General features: G+C 43.8%; 1 protein-coding gene across 1 annotated transcript; it reads left to right on the top strand.

The window, feature by feature from the left end:
- Positions 1-8794: 8794 nt before the first annotated feature.
- On the top strand, positions 8795-15155 carry rcn1 (reticulocalbin 1, EF-hand calcium binding domain). Its single transcript, XM_041935993.1, has 6 exons — positions 8795-9270; positions 10137-10330; positions 10436-10614; positions 13145-13205; positions 13374-13573; positions 13677-15155. Exons 1-6 carry the CDS (start codon positions 9050-9052, stop codon positions 13782-13784), a joined length of 963 nt encoding a protein of 320 aa, XP_041791927.1. The 5' UTR covers positions 8795-9049; the 3' UTR covers positions 13785-15155.
- The last annotated feature ends 6980 nt before the right edge of the window (positions 15156-22135 follow it).

Raw genomic sequence — 22135 nt, 5'->3', positions numbered from 1 at the left:
TGGCGGTTGGTGAAGAGGTATTACGGTTTTGCTGCTCATGCATAATTTGCCTATTGATCAGGTGGGCCTGGAGCTCATGTGGCCAACATATTGGCTCATTTTGTGATTTATACATTTGAATATCTACTATAATAACCTTTAGGTCATACTATCTGAGTACAAACTGCTTAATTTGATGAAAATCTAAAGATTATTGATATTTTAGCTTGAGAAATGACTCTTAAATAAGTGAACAGTTGTGGCATCTACAACAGACACACATACGTTCCCCTGTGTTTGTGTGTGGCGCAGAATTTTGTCTCGTAATGGAAATGTGTTTCCCTTAGAGGATCTCTCTCACTCTCTCCCTCTCTCTATGCATGGAGGGAGGCTGGCATTTACTTGACAATTTCTGCCTTTAAGTGCAGGCTTTAAGTGCAGTGTTTTTATCTACACCTAAGATAGCGACGGACCAGGACAATTTAACAGGCAATTTAACTGACCGTGTGTTAGTGAAGCTGTCTGAGTCCCACTCTCTGCCAGAGTGCCATGGCATGATGGATGTAGGCAGTCTGGGCTAGCTGAAGACACACACACAGACACACACAATCCTACTGAATACACAGATACACAGACACACCGCCCTGCCATATTTTCCCAATACAAACACATATGGGCCAATCCACAGCCAACCCCCTTCCATTAAGTCAACATCTTGTGCTGGCGGTTGGAACAGTGCGGGGCTGGAGTCAGGTCGTCCAAATCCGTCAGTAAGAGGAGGCACAGGCGTTTGTCATCCTCCTCTCTGGGCACCATCCTCCTGGAAGAGAGAGAGGGGGGACAGAGGGTGGTGGAGCTACGTAGCATCTGGCTCTGGTAGCTCCAGCTGCAGGGAGAGAAGAGGGACAGAGCCACACTGCAGCCCAAGGGAGACAGTCTTTCTGCAGCCAAAACTGCTCCACCACCCTATCTGCTGGATGGAGGAGCTGGGAATCAAGTCAGATGATACAGAGAAAGAGTTTGAGGGTGTTGTCGATCACCCGCGTCGGGGAAGAAGGTGCAGCGCAGAGAAAATACTCATGTTTACTTTCTTGATTTCTGTTGTTTTAATTCTGACGCCAGTTTTTCATTGGTCTCTTTATGCTGTAGAATTAGGCTCATTAGACAGTGGAGACAAACCTCTTTGCATCACATAGTATTAAGATCTTTGTGGTCGTACAAGAGTGTCCTCCACCACAGAACAGCCCTGCAGCAACAGCACAAAGGCTGGAAATGGCGTTTTTGGTACGTGCACACACTTGAGCACAGTTTCCGTCCAACATGCCACAGTGGGTGGAAGGTGTAAAGACAGTATTGTAATCACAACTGACTAGAACGTTGGACCAGAGGAAAATGTCACCCAAATGATGACCCATAAATCACAGGCCACAGTCACGCAGCCAAGGCCTAGAGACACTCTTTAGCGTCTAGCATCAGCACACAAATGATGTTTAGCCAGCGGCAGACGTTTAGCACCAGACTCTATGCCCTCTGAGGGCACTTTGTCACAGATCTATGGATGATTCAAAGCCTGGGGACGCCGTTTAGTATTAGCACTTAATGTCCCAGTGTGTTCCAGGGTTTGTTCTCAGGCGATATAGTTACGCTGATTGAAAGCAGGAGATCAAATTAGAGGTTTTGAGGGAAGAGGATGAGAAGTCCGCAGAGGGGCAACACATGCGTTGGTCTCTTATTGTGAAATATGACCTTTATGGAGGGAAGATCTATGCGGCTGAGGGGGGCCTCTCCGCAATATGAGATGTCCTCTAGGATTAATTAACCCCATTCTCCCATTAAGCCTCTGGGATTTGCATTTCTGAGATTGGAAGTGCTGGAGGAGCCTTCATGCACAGTTTTTCTGATCTCTACCAGGTGTGTGCACTTCGTGTTCAATTTAAAGACATCCTGTTCCCCCTATAATGTGTCACAGTGTTGCCAAATCATTTAATTTGCAGCAGGACATCATTTTGTATGTCTTACTCCCCTCTAAGGGTGGCTGTGTAACTACTTTTAAATGCACAAAAATGAACATAGAAAGGTAGAGAGGCAAAGAAAATGAGCACCAAACACAGGGAAACTAACACTGCACTTCTTCCGTCCATGCAACACAGGCCTTTGCAGCACTAACACTGTTATGGTTAGCCGGAGAAGCTAATGAAATTAGCAGCACAGATCACGAGCATCTGTTTGATGTCACTAATGATGTGTCAAGGGGGCTGCCATGTGCTATTGTTCTGATCGCCTATAGGTGCATGTCTGTGTAATGTGATAAATGTCATATTCCCGAAAGAGAGAACACGAATTCACCATTCTTTCCCAAAACTGGACCATTAATGTCAATCATGTGGACGGCTGCAGAAAGCCAGAGGGTGCCAGCTCACACAACAAGCGCTGGTCCCTACAGTCTCATGATGACGGTCCCCAGACGGTCTGCTATAACAGCTCCAGCTAATCTTCTTTTCATGGTCTTCATTACGACCTGTCAGGACATAAATTGACGGTAAATTGCCATGTTTATTAACACAGCACTAAAACAGCATCCTTAACTGTTCTGCCCCCTCGTGCAAACGTTTCAACAGTGACCAATGGGATCAATTAAGGTGCGGCATAAAATGATGCCGCACCCAAACAAATCAGCTCTAACACACACACACACACACACATACAGGGCCTCATATTCACAATCCCACCTTAATATGCCTCCTCAAACATTATGTCCTCTGTTGATGACCCCCTTTGAAGACCTATTCAGACAGACACTTGCTCGCCACATATTTGCAGCTCGAGTAACGATGGGAAGGGCCATGCTTCACGGAGCACTGCATCGACAGAGTCTTGAGTCTGAGACTTGCTGCGGCCTTTGCCATATAACACAGTAATTACTAGATCAAATCTGTTCAAATTGAGGCAACGCTGTTCTGTGATCCCTCCTATACTAATCAGCACGCTGAGGTATGGCTGCGCGACTATAAATTGCTGACTTAATTAAAACCAGGACCTCTCTGTCATCTAATTACAGGGAGAAAAGGTTATTGCTTCAATGCAATTTTCCAAATATGATTCCTTCACAGTTATTAAAGGCTCAGGCGTCGTTTATTGTTTCAGATTTTTCAATATGGAAATGGCCCCGGTGACAGACGTAATGACTCGGGGAAAACGCTTCATCTCGATAGTGGTCTGGCACGGCCATTTGTCTAAGATAAGTGGAGCGGACAGGAGCGGGGAAATGTCATGGGAGGCATCCCATGATTGCCTCCACTTTACAGTTGTCATTAAACAGAGCAAAGGTTTCTTTTCTCCTATGTGGCAGCAATGAGAAGTTTATTAATCTATCCAGAACAGTAGGGGCGGTGAGTTATTATAACTATGAAAATTCACAAGGGAGAGGGAAATTGTGGAGAGTAATTGTGTGATGAGAGACTCTATATTCCCTGTTATTGTTCACTCAAATCAATATTCTACTTCAGCTCCTCCACCAACCTAAAACCTGATGGAAAGCTGTTGTAGAAAAGATGACACAGAACTCATATTAATGAAGAACGGCACTGGGAAATCCCACGAACACACTGCGCTGAAATTCACTTAAAAATGGAGGAACTTTGGAGGAATTATGGTGCCTGAAGAAAATAAAGCAGACGAGTAAATTAAGAAACGATAACATTGTAGTTTCAAAGGTCAAAACAACAATAAATGTGCCAAATTCTCTCTCCTACCAGGATGTTGAACAGTAGGTCTTCATTGGTTTTTGGTGTGGCCAGTGATCTCTCTGATGGTTTTATTCTAATCTGCTTTTTGGTTATCTTTTGTTCAGTAACTTGAGGGAAATGTTACCTCGTGAATCATCAAAGACTGTTTCTCTCTTTAATTTTGGGCTGCAACTAACGATTATATAAATATTCAGTTTACTCTCATATAGGATTAAGAAAAGCAACAAATCCCTGCATTTAAGAAGCCGGAACAAACAATATGTTTTGCATTTTTGCATTAAAATGTCTAAAACCATGATATCTATCATCAAAATAGTTGCCAATTCATTCTCTGTTGACCAGCTCGATTAATTGACTAATCATTGCAGCTCTGCTTCAATTAAAATAATATTAAGCGAATCTCTGGGTCTGAGCACATTTCAGAGCAGATGAGATCAACTGTCTACGAGGCTTCATGTTTAACATCAGAATCATTTTAGAAGTCTTGATTTCTCCTCTGCCTTCTGCTTTAAAGCTGTAATGGGGATGCTTGGAGCGAAGCAGCGAGATAAACCCACTTAGCCTTTTTGGCCGTGAGCTGCAGCTGACTGACAGCACAGAGCAAAGCACACTCTCAAGTTTTACCTCAACTGGTCAGATGCCCGAGCAACAAACTCAGCTTTGACAGCCAAAAGCAGAGGAGCATCCATGAGATCCACAGCCGTGCATCTGTTCCAACGCTTCAAAAACAGACTGCTTATTTTGCTACATTGAACGAAATATTGTGGCAATAGCCTACATTTATCCTCAGATCAGTTAATACTTTGCACACAAGGTAAAAAAAAAAAAAGCTTTCACAGTCAAATTCACTTCAGGAAATCTGTGTAAGATCTCAGTTATTAATAAGCACTTAAATATTCACATGTTCAGATGAATTTTTAATGCTTAAACTAAACACAAAGCTCCTTTGCACACACACACAAATTTATTAGTAACTTTGATAAATCGAGTCTGTGGCTGAGTGTGGGGCAGCAAGAGACCGCAACAGAACTGTATTTCCTGGACACTAATGCTCTGTGTCTCCCACCATAGGGTTTTCTTAATTACATTAACCAAATGCCTTCTGCAGTGTGTGTAATCTCATGGTTAACTGAACACCCCTGTAGCTGCCTTCCCCTCCCTCCCCGCTCTGTTCCTCAGTGAAATATTCATGTTGAAAGCCAATCTTCCCATCCGCGTTCTCCTTCCAACATGTTAATGCCTGCACTTGCTCAGCCATGCTACCATTGTTCTGAGATTAATCCGAATTTCTCGATAACCTTCAACATATAGACCGTGCCTCAAAAATGCCCAGGAGTATCTGGGATTAAGCATCATGTGAGTTAAGCAACATGGCTGACGCTTTAACATCTAATATTGTTAAAAGTAGATTAAATTTGTGACACATGCGTTTAATATTAATAAATTAGCAACAAAGCGTATTAATTCAATAGAGGTTTAAGTTGATTGATACATTTCTAAAGTAAATTTCAGAAATGTGTCTCACTGGAAAAAAACACATTTGTAGTTCTTCCTGTCTGCATAACACACTGATTCAAATTGACCAGGCAGGGCTAATTTAAATACATTAACTATTCATTAATTGAATAAAGAGGCTAGTTAGCCCCAGGGCCCCTTTATAATCATAAGCTGGGGTGTACTATTTATGCAAAACAGCAATGTGCCATGTGCTGGCTTATTATGCCACTGATGAATGGCAAAGTACATGTTTCCCCTGCCCAAGAAGGAGAATTAGGCATGGCAGTGTCAGCAAGTTGTTTCCAGGGTACAGAGTCTGCTCGACCATATTACAGCATGTTGAGATGCGTCTGAGTAATGTGATTCTTCTGGTCTTCCTCATGCAGATATGATCGCAGATATGACCCCCCCCCCCCCCCATCCACATGCAAGCTCTTTCTTTGTCTTGCTCAAAACGCTACGTTGCAAGCATGAAGTTAACAAAACCGGGTCACCTTCACACTCTCACACTAACACACTGACTTTTCTCTTTGCATCCACCAGGGCAGAAACACTTACTACTAAAGAGTAGAGCTAGTGCTGACTTTAACAGCAGGATGCACAGATTCAACTTTTCCTCTAATGATACCTCAATTCTGGATATTTTCCAAGACCGAGCACGATCTGATATCGGTGCTCTCTTTTTCACAAAGTTAAAATCAGACCTTGCTGCGCCTCATTGGAATAATTTTCATATAAAGGTAAGATGAGGCAAAACATTGCTACAGCAGCCCAGAGTGACTAAGAGGATAAAAGTGGAAACATTGAATCTCATGACATGATAGATCGGTCGCATCCAGGTCGATAACCGATCCACATAATAAGCTTTGGAGATATTGGACCTAATACTGATACGGCACGCTGGATCAGTGCAGCCCTAATACCAATGTGGAAAATTGTTCCTTTAGGCTCTTTGGTGCCAGGAAGTGGAATAAGTTAACACTGCACACTAAAAAAGAGGTTCAAATCCTGGCTTAGAGACTGTGGAAGCTTAATCGTTCCTGCTATTAGTTGTATGACACTATTTGATTCATTTTTTGCTGATTGACTTTCCCTCTTTATACCAAACACCACAATGGAAATGAATCTTGGACGTCTTGGACATTTAGGAGGAAGTCTGTGACAACATGTCAGGGTGGGCATGCTTTTTCTGAACTACTGTACTCCGCAATGCTCCCTCTGATCCACAGAGGAAGGCTGAGCTACAGTATCATGTATTAGACCACCCCGGCCATGACCGCAGCATGAGTTGATGCATCCTCAGCTCTGGCTGGCTCAGACGCACATTTATTTTATTGCAGTTATACAGATAACTAGCAGAGCTTTAACAGCGCTAGTCCACCTAGGTCTCCACAGGTGCTAGGTGTTATTATAAGTGGTTGCTGTGGCTGATTCTGACAGACTATAGCCGTGATTATGAATACAGCCACGGGATGATGTAGCTTTGGTTGTTGTTGATTGTGGCTATAGCCATGGCTGTGCTGTTTAAGGGGTGTAACACACTGACTATTTGCTGGCTGTGCACGAATGAAGCTCCTGAACTCCTTTGGTGTATTGGTGACATCATCATCGTTCATGTCTGACGGAGGCCCCGTGAGTTCAAATGCCCTGTGGCTTAACGATGCTTTCTTGGCTAATGTTAACAGGAGCAGTAAAGCGTAGCCACACTGCAGCTACTGTAGCCACATCCACAGCATCAGAGATTCAACCACAAATGCAATGGTAGTCCAAGCAATAACCATATCCACAGCTTCAACCAGCACAGCCAGGCAGAGCGGCTGCTGCTGTGCTCACAGTTAGTGCATGGATACTGTCGGGGCTCAGCCTTTTGAAAGGAGTAATGAGCAATAAATGCATCATTTAAAGTGTCACATCATCTGTATCTGCAGAGCATTTCCACAGGCAGGTGGTACATCATAACTGGACTGGACCAACACACTTTCCTGCTGATCAGAGGTAATTTTGTGAGGGAACTCAAAAGTAGTTCAGAAAAAATTCACACTCTGACCCTTCAGGAGCTCCGGAAGATGCTCTCCAGCATTATTAGGCAAATATTTTCTTTGAAGCCTCCCCTTGACTTATAAATAATGCAATACCCCTCCCCCACTATCTCACAACATTATATTTATGGCAGCTCCTCCATTTTCAAACAAAGGGGTGCTGAATAAATGTTTATTACTGCCATTAAATGAATGGCGGCCCCAGCTCTATTCGTGCTGGACTTCACCCCCAATATTGAATTTCACTCACAGACTTCAAATAATAAAAATAAAACAGGTGATGGGGTACAGTGTTATGTTTGAGACCAGATGTCTTACTTTCTGTCATAATCAAATCATATGATGCCCAAGTCGCACGGCCAGACATGTTTAGAGTCATAAATATCAAAACACACGTTAATCGGCGTCTGTAAATGACAGTGCTTGCTGATGTACAGGAGAAATAGTGAACGCTGTGCTGTGTGTGCTCTCACCCTGCGGTGCCAGTAAACTCTGCACAGCTGACGTGGCTTTTACAGGCAAGGTGACTTGAACAGTTGAACGAGCAGAATGGGCCTAGGCTCTGAGGGGCAAACACATGCACTCTTATTTGATTATTTTTCTTAAGGAGAAATTTCGCAATGGAGCAGCAAAATAAAATAGAAATCTGGGGTGAGAAAAACTTAAGTGATGCCCTGCTCTCCAAGGAAACAGACTACCATCCCTGAAACAAAAAGGGGGGAGAAAAACACACAACCCTCCCACTTTTCTGACTCTCTCCCTCCTAATAATTTTTCTACAGTCCCTAAACTTAAAATACTAAAGGTTAGCATCCTCTATGCCACCAACTAACCAGTCTAAAATGTTCAGCAGCTATTATTCTGTATGTAAAGAAAATAAGTTTATCATTAGGTATGTGCTCAGTATTTACTTGATTTGGTCCAAAAAAAAACAAAAACAAAAACAAAACACTAGTTTTTAAACAACATTTTCTGTCTACAGTCCTCTTAATACCGTCTCATACACTCAAATACTGAACATGTGCTGCTCTGGGGACGTCAAAAAGATTTTCAATGTGCCCTCTCGATTGTTGAGTCTGTTAAATAGCAAACTACAGCAGGGGCAAGACTAAACAGGGTCGCATATTTGTGGGTGAGAGTGCAAAAGTGGGGTCTGAACCCTATTTTTACCGTACACATGCACATACCTGTACGCTCGCCACACTTACACGCAGCCACACTGTCATGGCGGATGCATGTCGTGCACGAGTGGGAACACGAACATGATTCTGAAGCAGCTCTCCAATTCCGAACAAACCATATTTTATCTCACAGTGACCCTCACGGTCTCCACGCTGAGCGTAGTTTGCGCGTCAGCTTGCAACGTGGCGCCTGAATGCCTCTCGTGTTACCGACATCCCGCGGACCAATGGCAGAGCTCCTGCCTGCGCACGAGGCTGGGCCCTGCCTGAAACGAACACTCTGATTGGCTGTACGTAAGGCGGCAGAAAATTCCTGTTTGGTTGCGTTCCCTCCTCAGGAAACGGGACAGAATTGCCCTAAAACCGTTTTGAGTGAGGGTTGGAGGTGTTCTCGGTGGACCTGTGTGCGGGTTCAGGTGCTCTTCGCGGGTTTGGCTCCTGGCAGCTGCAGCAGTTACGCACCGCTGCCGACGACTGTACGAGAGGTTAGTGTGTGTCGGCACAAGCGGTGAAAGTGGCTACATAGCCGCTTGCTCATTGTGTCACAGGCCCGTTTGGGAACAACCGTTCTGGTCTGAGAGAGGAAGCAGCCAGACCATCCTCGACCCATGGACGTCCTCGGCTTCGTGTGCGCCGCGCTCCTGTGCACGCTTGTGCACGGCAAGCCGACGTTAAGAAAAGAGAGGGTCCTTTATCAAGACCCCGAACTGAGCAGGCAAGCCCACGAAGACAATAAAAGCTTCCAGTATGACCATGAGGCCTTCCTGGGCAAAGAGGAGGCCAAGACATTTGATCAGCTCACCCCTGAAGAGAGCAAAGACAGGCTCGGGTAAGGACATGTCGCTGTTACTCCTCTGATGTGACCATGCGGACAGCATCAGGTGTGCGCTCTCGGTGCTGTTGTCAGGCTGCGTTGAGTAAATCACGCACACTCGCTTCTCTTGTGCAGCGTGTAGCTGTTCAGGACATTAAACTTTGACAACATCAACACAAGTGCCTGAGAAAGATGTGCATGCGAGCAAGTCCGCGAGAAATAACGGTGCGCTATTACACCACCGGCACTGTTCGCACACACGCCTGTGCCGTTAATTGCTTAGGCGAAGTCTTAATTATAGATCATCATTAAAGAACCATTTGTAGGCGATGCAGTTTGAGTAAAGTAGTGGGCCAGCCTTCATACTGAGCGGCTGTCAGTAACAGGCATGTGCTACGTGGTTCTTCATCCACTTCAAAGTCTCCTCTTTTTTCCCCCTTTCCTCGCTGCTTGGGTGACAAGTTGGCACCTTGTGACACGCGTTGGCTAAATGGTCTTTCCCCCTCTGAAAGGAAACTCTTTCCTGTGGTGGTGAGAGTGGGAGGACCCCTAACATCACAACGTGGCAACCCAGCTCTAAGAATACACCTCCACACTGCATCCTTTGCCTGCTCCTCCTACTAGAGTAGTCTCATTGTTGTAAAAAAGGGTACAACCAAATATTTATTATTTAGTTTTGATACTCTCCTGCCTGCTGGTAAGAATAGTAGCTCAGTGCATGTTGGAGGCAAAGCAGCAAAAAAACCAGACCTGACTTTTGTGCTTGACAGTTCAACCTTGTGGCACGTACAGTATTTTTTGGATCTTTACCACCGTGTTTGAGTATTAAAAGTAATAACTAACTAACAAACGCTCCCTGTCTTCATTCTCTTGCCGCACAGTAAAATAGTGGACCGGATAGACGGCGACACTGATGGCTACATCACCACAGCTGAACTCAAGGCTTGGATAAAACGCGTCCAGAAGCGTTACGTGTACGATAACGTGGCAAAGGTGTGGACAGATTACGACCTAAACAAAGACAACAAGATTTCGTGGGATGAGTACAAGCAAGCCACGTACGGATACTACCTCGGTATGTGTGTGGGTTTTTTTTTTTTTTTTTTTTTTGACATCTTTTACATGCTAGACAGTATTAATGTATAACATTGCTATTTCTGATCGTAATTGCCCCTCTCAGCCAACCCGGAGGAGTTTGATGATGCAACAGACCAGTTCAGCTTCAAGAAGATGCTTCCTCGTGATGAGAGGAGGTTCAAGACAGCTGATCTGAACGGAGACCTGGCAGCAGACAGAGAGGAGTTCACATCCTTCCTCCACCCTGAGGAGTTTGAACACATGAAGGACATTGTGGTTCTGGTAAGCCGTCTGTGACCTCATGGTGATTATGAGCAGAAAGGGGCAGGGTAGTGAGGCTAGCGTTTGTTGTCTCAAGGAGTTTTTGCAGAGGGTACACTTAGAACAGTATTAGACACGCACATTTGCATGCAGGAGAGAATGAAATCCTTAATGTAGAGTTTTGTAATTTGTCTGTTCACTCAGAAATGTTATTCCATTACAGGAACAGATCTGAGTTTCTATTCCATGTGTTTAATCTGATGGCTACTTGGATAAATGTGCCACATTTGGATAACTCCTTAATGAAATTTTAACTTGGCCTGGAAATGATTGAGTTTCTATATTTTTTGGAACAGGTCCAGTGGGATGGGACCGACTGTCCCATTTAAGACTCGATCTTTAAATATAAATTTGGCCTCGTGGAACAGTTGCGTGGCAAATGTTAGCAGCGATGCACTATGCTGCTGTGTTCATAAAAGTTGTACTACCCATTTGACAGAGTTAATTATTAATCTCTCATTTTTATGATGTCTCCGAATGTTACCAAAGAACTGTTCATCCTGGGGTGTCTTCACTGATTGTGGGGAATCTAGCTGAAGCTAATAAGAGGCTTGCTTCTCACATTAGTAAGCGTTTTTTCTTTTTATTACAGATCTTTCATACAATTGTGCAACAAAGAGTAAATTGATGGTTTATGTAGCCATATGAGGGGAAAAAGTGACTGGAAGGGTCACTTTACAGCTTTAGATGATTGTAGGCTAGCAGGACTGATGACTGATGGCGTTTGTCATGCAGGTTCAGGCAGGACCATGATGTCATCTCATTGAGTGCCAGCCTACACACTCACTCGCATAACAGAGCACTCTGCTGAAATGTATCTATCTAGCTCCAGATATCACAGACCTCCACTACAGTGCACTGTAAACTGGAAAAAAGCACTGCCCACCTCCTCAGCAGTGATCTATTGCACCATGCTGTGTGTTCTATGCATCCACAGAGACAACAAATATGTTCCCTGAATAATATCAAGCCACTGCTCAGCTTCACACCAATTCTTGCGCAAGAATCAAGCAGCATTTTTGCAAGGTTTCTTCCTTGTAAAGCCTCCCCTAGGCACATCAGCACAGTTATTTGGAACATCCCATCATGTCTTTTGTGGTTGCAGTTAGATTGTCCCAGAAAGACTTTAGTGTAACTCCAGAAACATGAGTATGGCTTGGCCTTTAGGTCGCCTCAGAGCCTCCAGCATAGTTGTAAGACGGTTAACAGTCTGCTGCTGATCTGTGGTGTTCTGAAGAACCATACATAGATGTACGGTGCTGAGCTTCCTCTGCTTTTTTCCCAAACGCTGCTTTGCTCTCATCACATTAAGGCTAATTGTATAGTAGGGCTGGGTGTTATAATTTAAAATCTATATCACAACACATTCATCTCAACTCTGATAAATGTGTTTTGTTTTTATTTATTTATTTTGTTAATAACATTTCCATCCTCGTGCTGACTTTTATGCTTGTCCAGGTTAATTATAGCGTGACTTATGAAAGATCCTGGTCTTTAGGCTGATTGGTTGGTTGAACATCTGTTAGATGCAGTTGGTTGTTGTACCTACTGCTGGTTTAAAGCGATGGCATTCAGACTACGTATTTACACCGATTAGCCACAACATTCAAACCACTGATGGAAAATGTGAATAACATTGATTGTCTCGTTATAAAACAGTGTTCTGCTGGGAAACCTTGGGGCCTGGCAGTCACCTGGATGCCGCTATGACCCGAACCACATCCAGAAAGTTTAGTGTATCATCCAACCCTATTGTATAGTATTAACTGTAATAGTAAACAAGAGTTATATGTATCCCTGAATAGACAAGCGTGACTGTCATGTGACTGTCAGTGTTTACAGAGGTCTACAGTGGTCTGTTGGTTTTATATTTATAGCAAACATCTCTTCTTGTTTGCACACAACCTTTCACAGGTGAAGTGGGTTCAGAAGATGGACAGATGGATGCTCTTATTTAGTATTAGTCATTTCTAAGTCTACAGGAGCTACATGGCTATTAATCATTCAGCAGCGTTCAGAGAGGGACTCTCACCTGCAGGAAAGGATGCATACAGTGATTTGAATCTGTGTAGCTGCATGCATGTGTTATGCCCAGATGCACTGCAATGACCATACATGTACGTGCGTAGTTGTTAACTAATGATCCCTTGCACGGCATGCCTTTAAGTACCCATTAAGTCAAACTCACACTCACACTGGATGTGAGAGCAAAAAGCCATCTGCCAGGGCATTAAAAGACAGTGTTTCACCAATTGTTTGCAAAAAAAACAAGCGTGTATCATGTTTTAATGTGGAGGGTTTGGCTCTCATCAGCAGGGAATCCTGTGATTGTTGTGTCAGTCCGCCAGCCCAGCTAGCAGCTGACCCTCATACATTCACTCATCCTGCCTTGGGCGACGTGTTTCTCTTTTATTACTCGAAGTGAAAGTTCCACCATTGTTGACACCTTGTCTCTGACTTTAATGACATCATTAACTCGTTCTGATTGCAGGAAACCCTGGAGGACATTGACAAGAACGGCGATGGGCACGTGGATGAAGATGAGTATATTGGTACGTTTAAGCAAAGAAATGAAATCAGATGTATTAATTTTTAATAAATTAACCCAAACCTGCCCTGTATGGTTCCTGTTTAAGTAGGGATCATTATATAATTTATTAATATCTTTTTACTGCAAACATGAATTTGAAGCTGTACTGTATTTGTCTCCACTTTTTCAGCCGACATGTTTGCTCATGAGGAGGGGGGTCCAGAGCCGGATTGGGTCAAGACCGAGAGGGAACAGTTCTCTGACTTTCGGGACTTGAACAAGGATGGCAAAATGGACACCGATGAAATCCGCCACTGGATTATGCCACAGGACTACGACCATGCCCAAGCTGAGGCCAGACATCTGGTGTATGAGTCTGATCAGGACAAGGCACGTTGTTTAAGATCTGCATCCTGTCATCTCATCTATGTAATGTTGTGTTAAATAAGATAAGGTTTACTTATCTTTCAATTCTCTTCTCCTCACTTCTCAGGACCAGATGCTGACCAAAGAGGAGATCCTTGAAAACTGGAACATGTTTGTGGGAAGTCAGGCCACCAACTACGGAGAGGACCTCACCAAGAACCATGATGAGCTCTGAGTGCAGCTTCTGACGTGTGTTTGTGTGTGTGTGTTTGTTTGTTGTGTGTGTGTGTGTGTGTGTGTGTGTGTGTGTGTGTGTGTGTGTGTGTGTGTGTGTGTGTGTGTGTGTGTGGAGGGTTGTTGAACATCTTTGTCTTCAAAGACAGAATCACAAACTCTTGCACATCCTCCCACCACCACTCCATCCTTCCTCACAATAGCGGGACAGATATCAGTGTGTCGGGTTGTAAGCCGACACTGCAGACACCAAACAAGAGGAGGGATGGAGAGTTGGCCCGACCACTAACGCTACGGGTCCATCTCGGTTTTATATCGACGGTTGTGTTTCTGACATTCAGGAGCAAAGCCAGATCCAGTGGACCTACTTTCCATCGATGGTGCCTTCCAGCCGCGTCGTCGGCTTTGCTGCCTCAGAGATCAGCGTAGATAGTCTTTAATGGAACCTGTCAAAGCTGAACGCCAAGCTTTACGTGAATTGTCAAATAGGAACAGTTTTTTGATAGTGAGGTCAATGTGAAACTACAGAGCAGAACATTTATTCTGATTTTATTTATTTATCGAGTACCTTCTGAACTTTAGGTTTGAGAGAAATGCAGTGTTCAGCTAGAGATTTCCTTTTTTAAAACAAGACACAAATGATGTTCTTTGTTTACAGTTTTCCTGGCCAAATGATTTTAATGTTTTTAGTTATGTGCTTTAAGAACTGTTTATTAACTGATGTTTAATGGCATGGTTTTTGCACGCATTTGGTTTTAGTGTAGCCTGTGAAAAAATTGTTTTCTTCATATTCACTTTGAAATGTATTTATTGGTATACTTAAGGCCAACAGTATGCTCCATGTTAGTTTTATTGACCTTTGCTGATGTTATATTGAGCTTTACCCTTTTCCAGCTGTTAATTAAGATTAGTTTGTTTGTTTGTTTGTTTTTTGGGGGGGTGTATTCTCCTGGCTTGAATACAGAAGAGGAGGGTAGAAAAACTTCCTCTCCTTACCTCTCACTTGACTCCTTGCTTCCTGTTGCATCACTCCGAGGCCACCTTCTGTATCAGATGTACTGAGCTTTTTTCCACTGCATTTGGCATTTTATATATTAGCCTGGTGTTTTTGAACATCAGAAATTCCTTTTTTGTCTTTTTTATCATATTGTTTCATGGATAGTTTGAACAACAGGTGTATAGTCCATGGAACTCATGAAAAGAACAAACTATGACCAGAATTTGCAGGTCTTGTAATTTCAGTCAATTTCATTTCACTCAATACCCCTTTTTTTTTCCTCCTTTTCATCTTTTCTCTTGTGCTTTGTTGTCCCAAACCTCATTTGCATTAATAGACCACCTCACACATGGGCACAAACACATCAACATGTCTCCCTTTCTGCAGTTCACATGTTCATGAAATGTGTCAAAATAAAAAGGAGAAAAAGTATTGTATATTTTGTGTGTTAAGCTGCAAAGCAGTGTCATTGATCTTAGAGGAAATCTGAAGCTTTCAGGGGAGCTGTTGTGTCCTCTTACCAAATCAGAATAATCATCATCATCATTTGTAATTATTTCTCTTTTGACTTTTCAGATAGGCTCCTCAAAGGAGTAATTCAGCATTTTGGGAAATGCACTTATTTGCTGTCTTGCTGAGAGTTAGAAAAGAAGGTCGATATAGCCAGCTGCTAATTATCTTAGCCTAGTTTAGCACAATGGCTGGAAGCAGGGAAACGTAGCCTAGTCCTGTCCAAAATGAAATTCATGTAGTTTGCCATTTCTTTTCACACCTGAGTTTTGTGCAGATTAAACGAACAAGACATTAACATGTTAACTTGTGAGCTTTAGATTTTGTTACCTTTGGACAGAGCTTGTTTTTTGTTGTTTCCCTCTGTTTCCAGTCTTTCTGCTAAGATATGCTGACCGGCTGCTCATTGACCTTACAGACTTGAGTGGCATTGATCTTGTCATGTAGCTTTGGGCAAGAAAGCAAATAAGATAATTTCTCAGTAAGTTGAACTATTCCTTTAATCAGACTTAAGACTTATCTTGTTGTGCATTCGAGGAGCTATTTGGTACTTGGACTTTGCTATCTTTCCAGTGCACTTACTGTATCTGTGCTGCACGTGCTGTAAGTCTAACGTATACATACTGTATCTCAGGTAGCTATAGCTGCTTCAAATCCTCAAGTCTGTGTTTGACTTTTGACTCAATGAACATCAGGAACAAGCGGATGCTGTTAACACTTCTCATGACTAATTACAGTCTGCACACACGCACAGCAGAGATGGAGTTAAGCTGACTTGCTGTTGCTGCTGGCTGTTGCAGTAAAACTCTTAGATGTAACTGAGAAAGCAGCTCTGCCACCCAGCCTGTCCCCTCTGCTTGCTCATGTGGAACATATGGATATATGTGTGCCAGTTAGCAAGACAAGTCAAGCGGGACCAATGCGATAAAGCTCATTAGGAAAAAGGGACAGGGCGATGTATGTGTGGGCTGTGTTACTCTGTTGTGATGTAGGACCTTCTTCAGACACTCTCAGACCATGACCACAGAAGCCAAAAATGCTTGATATTTTTATTTAAATATACATTTATTTGACATTTTCCAGGTTTAAATGACTTTGCAAGAGGGCGACATGACAAAGAGACTGATTATTTCGTAAAGATTTGCAGAAATAGGTTACCAAATTCTGGCATGGCTCCACTTGTACAGTGCCATCCAAGAAGAGAAATTTTTTCTCCGATGAATTCCATCTTTGTTCATCTGACAAAAGCTCCTGGTCTGAAGATTATTCAAAGTGGAGGAATTATTTTTTGTCTTTATAATGTCCATTAGATAATCTAATGGTGGCTCTATTGCCTTGCTGAAGAGTGTGGGGTCAGTCTTGCATCATACATTTGAATAATTGGGAGGCCTAAAACACTAAGTAGCTCGATGCACTTCCTCCAAATAGCATATGAGGTTTGTCATGTGTCAGGGTGCATCTGTGTGTCTGGGCCAACGTGTGAGTGGAGGTGGATGAGTGCAAGTGGTGCACAGAGATGTAAAAGAACCAAATGTGTTTGCCTGAGCAAGATGGGGGCACATGGACTATCTGTGCAGCCTGCCTCGCGGTCATGTTTAACAGCCTGCCCCTCCTGTTTATCATAGGTTCCTAATCATTCACACTGGGGGAGTGTGTGTACAGTAATGCCTTCAGACAGCTCTCATATGAGTGTCTGCGTGGATCAACCCCTCTCCACTGATAATAATGAGCCCTCTGGGTGAGAACAGGGTGGAGACAGTGGGAGAGGAGGGTCATAAAGTGTAGAATATTAATGTCTGTGACTATAAGCCCCCCCATCCAGTATAATTTCACTTAGTCTTGTCCACCAACAATCTCCTTTTAAAGAGCTTTTTTTCATACCACACTTCCATTTCCATGTCAGCAATTAACAGCAGCAAACCTAAAATGACTACTACAATTAAACTGCCTGCATAACAAACTATACAGTGTGTCCACCCCCCCACCCCCAGCTCCGCTGCCCCTCTCTCTGACTCTTATCATCACGATGCCCTATTTTTCATCTGAATATATCTGCGCTCCCTCATCTTTGTCTTTTATCTCTTGTGTTTGTCCCTTCTACCCTGGGGATTTGTAGCCCGGGGTGTTGTTCGTAATGATCTTCGGGACATCTGACCCATCCTGTGCCGAGGCTTTCATAACAGGCTTTCTGCGCATTATATAATAACATGCATAATAGCAAAACAAAAAGTACAATCTCTGTTCATTATCGAGCTGTTTAGACAAAACATTTTACTTTTACTAAGCTGGATGGGAACTTTGCATGATCCTTTGCCTTGACGTGACAGCTCAAAGGATAGACTTTCCCTTTCTCTTCTCATCTGAGGTCAAATTATAGTTTTAATGCTGAGACCGCAGTGAATGAGCCAAATTTATTCTGCAGCTGCACACAGAGGAACTTTTTTCTTTATGGTGTCCAACATTTAGAATAATAACATTGTTGTTACTATTATTTCCATCACCATCATAATTAGCAATATTACTGCTACTTCTATGTATGCTAGTGATTCCAATTAGGTGTTATTTGTTGTGTCAAGCGTTTATAGCCCACAATGAAAAACACTGTTGTTGAGGTGAAATATTTGGAAGACATGAAGACATGAACAGAGCTTCTTACATCACATTGGAAACAAAGACAGCTGTTGTCTTCAAATATAACCTGCCACCGTAAAAGTTCACTTCCTAAAGCACAGCTCAAGTTTCTGTCGATATTTCAAGGCTCAGTATGTTTAAATACGAGCACTTTTAGGTTGATAAGTAAAGTATTCACATTTTCTCCACTAGGATTTTATTCCTGGCAGTGTGGAGTAAGCAGCAGTGAGATTTCTGGAAAATATACAGTTAAGGTAAGTTCGAGTGAATACATTTAAAAAATCTATGCACTGCATGAGCTCAGTTTTTCTAAAATGCTGATCCACAGACCACCCCCTCTGCGGCTGTGTGATTGTATGTGCGTGTCATGTGAAGGTAGGCCAATTCAGCGCCTCGCATGTTTCTACTTCTGGACAATGAAGCTTGAAGGAATCCATCAATCTTTCATGTCATCTCAGAGAAAGTGGCTGTCCCTGCCTCCCTCTCTCTCCCATCACAGGACTCTACTCCCCCCAGTGGTGATGAGGCGCAACAAGAAGCGACCTCCTCTCCCTTTTTAACAACTACACTGTGCTCGTCTATCATCGTGACTTTTTATGTGCCCATCAACGCAGTGTAGATAGGGAATCGGCCATTAATGACTACACAATTAGAGAGGAGGCTTTAAAGAGCAATACATTTCAATTTAGGAACCATAAGCCTAGTGAGTTGGTAACTAATTGTAAGTGCCTCTCGAGTAATGGGAGCCCTTTGAACTGAGGTCAGGATGACTCAAAATCAGTTTCAAACAGCTTTTACGCCACTGCTTCGCCACTTTAGTCGCCCACTCGTTCTGACAGGCCACTGCATATCTTATACAATATATGCTGAGATAAACTTTTCAAGTTTAAATTAAAGGACGGGCAAAGTGGCAAAGTGGAGTTGTTGTGGAGTTCATGACACTGAGGGTGGAGACGATGCTATCCCAGAGAGACTGACATCTTTGGACAAAACACCTCTCTCGCTCCATTTGTCTCTTTCCTTTCTCCGGCCCTCTCTCCCCGTGTCCCAGCATCTGGATACCTTTGGGATGGAGGGGAGGAGAGGGGAGAAGAGAGGAGGCCTTGTTTCATCCCTCCCATCCCACTGTTCCCCAGGGGGCTCGGGGTTGGTTTGTGATCTTGTGTCTCACATGATAGAGACACATCTAATCCTGTTAGGCATTAATATCTTACAGTGGAATAGAGGAGACAGCAGGAGGGAGGAAAGAGGAGAAGATGAGAGACAGGATGGTTGAGGAGAGAGGGGAATATTTAAAAAGCTCTATTTGCTGGCCCACATATTGGTTTTGAGTGAGCCTACGTGTGTGTTTGTGTTTCTGTGCCTGTGTACCCTCTTGGGAGCTTACCGGCTGCTGCCTGCATATCTGACAGACTCCTCTCAAGGTGTTTTCCCCTCGCTGTCTTTCTCTATCTGCTCCATCTCTGCTCCCTGAGTGAGAAAGTTTACCCTCTAGGCCCCATCTGAGCTCCAGGCCCCCCAAGGCCTCCGCATTCCCAAAGCTCCTACACACCGGAGCCCCTCAGGCTCCCTGCTATACCACAGGGAATACCCCCAAGAACCCCTAGGCCCCTCAGACTGTGGAGCAGCAGCTCTGCACAAGAGAGCTAGCCTGAGGGGAGGGGGGACGCTGTCTGGGAATACAACTGAGAGAACGCTTCGCTTAACATTTTAACAGTCCCTGACAGCGCCTCCTGTTGGTGCAGCATTGTTTTTGCATGCAGGCCTCCTTGTAACCCCGTTAAGTTTCCTCTCTGGGGCCTTGACCTTGTTAACAATCCCTCAGGGCTCATAGAGGCCTCTCTGTGCTACTTGTGCATTGACCTTTTCTGATTCCGGAGGTTAAATAACGTCTTTTTGGCCCACAGCAGGAGCTTTGTGGCAGTGTTGGATGCACCTGGGACTTTAACTGACTGACATATTGAAAAATAATATAAGCAAGTAATTGAAAAGACTCATTATTTGATATAACTCTAAAGCATGAAGAAAGTAAAGCTTCGAACTTCCATACATGGCATGAACTGTGCTTCTTTATGGGCTTTCATTGTGTCAGTGAGGTTATATCACACCTGCATTCAAAAAGAAACCTTTTTTGGGGGGTTGCACGTGGATATGGAGGCTGTGAAGCTAGCAGGCCTGCTGTCCTACAGATGTCTTGGGCTGTGTGTTACCAGGTGTACGTCACCTGAGATTACCCACGCTGACACCCCTTAAAGGCAAACAGCCAGCAGTACAGCTGAGGGGGCATCTGGTGGCGTGCGTGCATGTGTGTGCGTGGAAACGCGTGTTCATGCATTCGGAGTGGTGGTAGTGTTTTGGCAGAATGGGACTGAGTGCAGACATGAGATTTTCCTCCCACTGTCTCCAATCAGAAACTTTCTCTCAATTTATGGAGCGTAGATTAGATCGATGTAGGGTCAGTGTGTCTTTGAGTGTGTGTGTGTGTGATAATGAAGGCAGGGCATTCAAAGCATGGGCTCCTCATGCGCAGCCTTGGCATTCTCCAGTTAGGAATGAACTGGAGTGAGCAAAATGCTCAACTCCGCTGTCCCTCTGATCTTCCTCCGCTTCCTGGAGCCCCTGCAGAGAGAGAACAAAGAGAAGCACTTCTTAATCAAAGTGCATTGGATTAAGAAGCAGAAAAAACAGAACATCACAGAGACACTACCTCACAGCCATTAAGTGGATTGGAAAACAACCTGAATCACCCACCTGGTCTGTGACCCAGAAATAGGAGAGCAGCATTTTAATCTTTCTCTTACTCTGGCAAGTGTGGAGATCTGCTGTGGAAATGCAGGAGCGGATTTATGGGCACATACCGCATGTAATGTTGAGTATGAGTGAATGCCCTCAGTAAATGTGGTTTCCATGTGCAAACATGCAGACAGCAGCTAAATATACCATGCTTTTGTTTGTGCGTGTTTACATTGCTTTTCCAGGTATGTGACATCATTAGCCCACAGTGCCATTCAGCAGCTCTTTCTCCCCACATTGAGTCATATTTTATTAACACGCCTGCTGCAGCTGAATCATCTTATCCCTTATAGACTTGCACACAAGCCGACACACAACTCCATCCACATCATGTATATTTGATGGGCCGGGGCATACGCTGAACGGGCCTTCCTGTTTCTCACTTACGGTGATTTTAACGTATTTATTGTGGCCACTCAGTACCAGACTATATGAAGACTGAAAAGTATATGCAGCATTATAAGCACAGTCGCATTCGGGCACTGGGTCCCATCTGCTGGACTGAAAAGGCTGATACTGCCATCATGTGGCTCGAGGATGTAAAAGGCCATTCCTAAAGTGGAGGCTATGATTTACAGCAGGGATTTGAATGTGTGTGTGCGTGTGTGTGTGTGTGCATTATGGGGCCCAGTCTGTGCAGGAGGGGGCAGTCAGTGAAGTACAGCCAGCTGACACTGAGGTATGTGTCTTTTCTAATGAGATTTACCGGCCTCCAGATGTTCCTAGTTATGAAGATGTGTGTCGGAGATTTAGGAGGGTGAGACCTGCACCCTGTCACAGTCACAGTGGGGTGCTGTTTTACTGTCTGTCACCCCTCCACCACCACCACCACCATTCATAGGTGGCCTCGTAACCACACCAACACCTCTTCTTTCTCTCTCTCTCATGCACACATACACAAGCACACACTCTTAGCCTTGACAACATGCGAATCAACATTTTATAAACTTATAAAAACATAAAAAATACAAAAGGAATGTCTACAAAGGTAAGCAAATACACCACATATATACAAAGCAATTTGGTGAGTATTGTGTATATTGTAAGAATATTAAGATTCTCTGTGTTCAGCTTCATGGACCAAAAAAAGGCACATTTCCTAAATCCAGTTGATGTTGTCCAGCATATTTTCAAAGTGACACAATTTTTAAGAATAAAAAAAGAAGCCAGTGCAAGTGTACTAAAATTTCCAAAATAGCGTATCAACATTTTCCTCATCTCACGTGAAGACTCTTCTTCTTGGCTCAGGATTACGGTGGTTTTGTCCCCTCTCAGGCTGAGTTTTACTGTCAGGTGACCAGATTGAGCGCTGGTTGAGATGCGTCTTGAAGGTCTCATCGGAGTCTCTCGACGTCGGCTGGCTGAGGGAGGCATCAGCTGCGCTCACCACTTCAGCCAAGTCTGGCAAGGCACCATATATG

The sequence above is a fragment of the Chelmon rostratus genome, chromosome 1 (assembly GCF_017976325.1).
Source record: "Chelmon rostratus isolate fCheRos1 chromosome 1, fCheRos1.pri, whole genome shotgun sequence".
NCBI classification, from domain to species: domain Eukaryota; kingdom Metazoa; phylum Chordata; class Actinopteri; order Chaetodontiformes; family Chaetodontidae; genus Chelmon; species Chelmon rostratus.
The sequence above is the reverse complement of the archived record's forward strand: the minus strand, read 5'-3'. Positions and strand labels throughout refer to the sequence as shown.